A 2,849-nucleotide genomic window follows, 5' to 3' on the forward strand; every position below is an offset into this window, starting at 1 on the left:
GGTCAGTTCTGGGCCCCTCACTACAAAAGAGACATTGAGGTGCTGGAGTGGGTCCAGAGAAGGGCAACGAAGCTGGTGAAGGGTCTGGAGCATGAATAGGTTTCCCAAGGAAGTTGTGAATGCGCCAACCCTGGAGGAGTGTAAGGCCAGGCTGGACAGAGCCTTGGGCAACACAGTTTAGTGTGTGGTGTCCCGGCTTATGGCAGGGGGGTCGGAACTAGATGATCTTAAGGTCCTTTCCAACCCTAACTATTCTATGATTCTATGTCTAACCTGAATCTCCCCTCTTTCAGTTTAAAGCCATTATCCCTTGTCCTGATAAGATATTAAAGTACGTTCCTGCTTTCCACACCAATCTCCACTTACAGTTCAGAGACAGGACAAGGAAAGAGAAGCATGTGCTGCATTATGCTCCTTAAGGGAAATTCACCTCTCCACAACAGCCATCGGAAGCTGTTGCTGTCAGGGGTTGTCATATTTCTGGAAATACTTTAAAGTTTTCATTACAGCCATTAGCTTGGTTTATTTAATATTACAAGGCTGGGCTGTCAGTTAATGGCCGTCTGGATCAGATGTCTCCCCAGGATGGAATATGGCTCTGGGCATATCACAAAACCAATTTAAAAGAGTCAAAACAGCCTCACTGGTGCAAGACCAGGTCTGGTGCACAACCATCACCTATCAGGCCATCAATCCAATTTCCTTTGCCTGAGGGACTGGAGACATGTCTGGGCACATAAGCCTAACCAGCCCAGAGAGATTGCAGTCTACAAATCCAAAAAAACTCAGCTGAAAAGATAGTTACAGCAAACTTAATAACCAGAAGAACTGTCTCCAAGGTGCTTGCTTCTCAGAACAGAACTCCTGAGGATAAATGATACCACACATATCCACAACAGAATACATACAAAAGCAAGGAGGACACCAGCATAAAAACCACACTAGGCACACAAGTGACTACAAAAGGAGTTCCATGTTACGGATATTTCTGTAGAAAATGTGAGCCAGTAGTTCTGAACAAACCTTTGGACATATACACCAGTGCATCACTGATGAAAAACTCCCCCAGTGCATCTTAACTCTTTATGTCCCACTGTGATGCTGTTCTAAATTACACATTTTCAGGAACCCTTAAATATTTGTTCTCGTTTATGCTTATTAGTGAAGAATTCCACCTATGCGGCCAAGTAGTAAGTTTACTTTAGTCACTTCTGCAGTCACTTCTGTTGCGCTTCCCTGCATGAGAAGGATCTCACTAGCTCCATCTTCCAACACAGCACCAGAAGTATGATTGATCCCCACATTCTTGTTTGTTTACTGAGGCAATTCTAGATGCAAAACTCACTTTATTCTATACGGTGCACAAACACACTATGGCACCAAAATGAGCACTTTACTTCAGGTATTTAAGTTTGGTCTGTTTAACGGTATATGTATTTACATCCTGCACAGTCAAAACAATTCAGCACATTGTGGATTAATTACCCTCCCCAGTCTCAGAGCATGGGGAAACAGAGAGTGATATAAATGAATGACAAAGATACATTCCACTTTAACCTTATCAGCAACAGAGAGGCAGCAGGTTATTTTGCCACCAGTATAAAAAAAACAACTTATGTCAAATATAAACTACATTTCCTTTTCTATTTGTACACCTATTGAGATGTGACTTACAATGTTTTAAGTATTGAACACCAAGTTTAATTTCCTCCCTCTCCCTTCCTAAATATTTTTCAGAATGGGAAAAAACACAAATCCTTTTGTGTGACTGTCAGTACTCTAACCAGCCTTACTACGGTTCCCAAAAGTTCTTCCTGAATTCCAGTTTCAGCCAACTCTTCCCTAGAACCTTAGTGGAACATAATACTAATCAGACAAAATTATGGTTTAATCTGCAGCATTCAGACAGTACTCAGGGTACCAACGAACATCAGAGCTCAGGTCTTTAATGTTTGAAGCAACTAAGAGAAGAACCTCAACTTACTGTACAACCTCAATGCATTTTAGAAGAGAATTCCAGTCAGACTGCCATCATCCACAGCTGTGTGGCTCAGGGAACAAGCTGTATCAGGGAGTTGTTTCTGGTGTTTGTTTCTAGTTGACAGGCCCAGCAGCAACAGCAATATCTCTATTTTCGCATCAGTCAAGTATCTAATACTCACTAAACATGAAAACTGATTGTTTTCACCTTTTGCCTTTCTCATTTTTACCTGTAGTTAAGGTAAAAGGTTAAATGCATTTAAGGTTTGCTTAGTAGAGTCTCCCACATTTTTACCGGCACACTTAGGTCCACGTCAGAATTAAGCTTTTTCACCTTACCTACCAGCAACATTATTTTTCAAGGAATTCACACACAAGAGAGATATCACACCCACCTTTGGCACACATGGATACTTTTTCAGCTATGAAACCCAGCTACTACCTACTGCAATAAGAATACTGATCCTAAAGCTGATTAAATCCTTAATGTTTCAAAGAGAACTAAAATACTTACACTCTGATTTGTCGAATAGGCCCATATTTCCCAAAAATATCGTACATTTCTTCTGCTGTGATTTTATATGGCAGGTTCCTAATATACAGTATGCGATTGACTTCTGGAGGCAGCCGAATCTGATGCAGAAACAACATACGGTGTGTTAGACCTAGTGTGCTCACTTCAAACCTTAAAAAGCTGCTGCCTACGAGCTAAATCTTCGTGCTAGCATCACCGAGACACTCTCTGTGCTCCACAGGTCCTTTTTTAACCCTCCACGGCTACAAATCTGAAATGTTTTTCTCAAACAAGAGGTCTGCCTGGAAGGCAACGGGCTCCCTTGGCCGGGGACACGGAAAGGAGCCCCGGCCGG

At 42.0% G+C, this 2,849-nt stretch overlaps 1 protein-coding gene across 1 annotated transcript in view; it reads right to left on the minus strand.

The window, feature by feature from the left end:
* Positions 1-2,613, minus strand: part of SF3B6 (splicing factor 3b, subunit 6, 14kDa) — a gene marked incomplete at its 5' end in the record, with an annotated part of 4,087 nt that extends 1,474 nt beyond the window's left edge. Inside the window, one exon of the mRNA XM_010018479.1 lies at positions 2,495-2,613. Within this exon, the coding sequence (XP_010016781.1) occupies positions 2,495-2,613 (119 nt within the window). The remainder of the gene's footprint in view (positions 1-2,494) is intronic.
* Between the last annotated feature and the right edge of the window lie 236 nt (positions 2,614-2,849).

Source organism: Nestor notabilis, unplaced genomic scaffold (genome assembly GCF_000696875.1).
Source record: "Nestor notabilis isolate BGI_N333 unplaced genomic scaffold, ASM69687v1 scaffold3087, whole genome shotgun sequence".
Classification (NCBI taxonomy): domain Eukaryota; kingdom Metazoa; phylum Chordata; class Aves; order Psittaciformes; family Psittacidae; genus Nestor; species Nestor notabilis.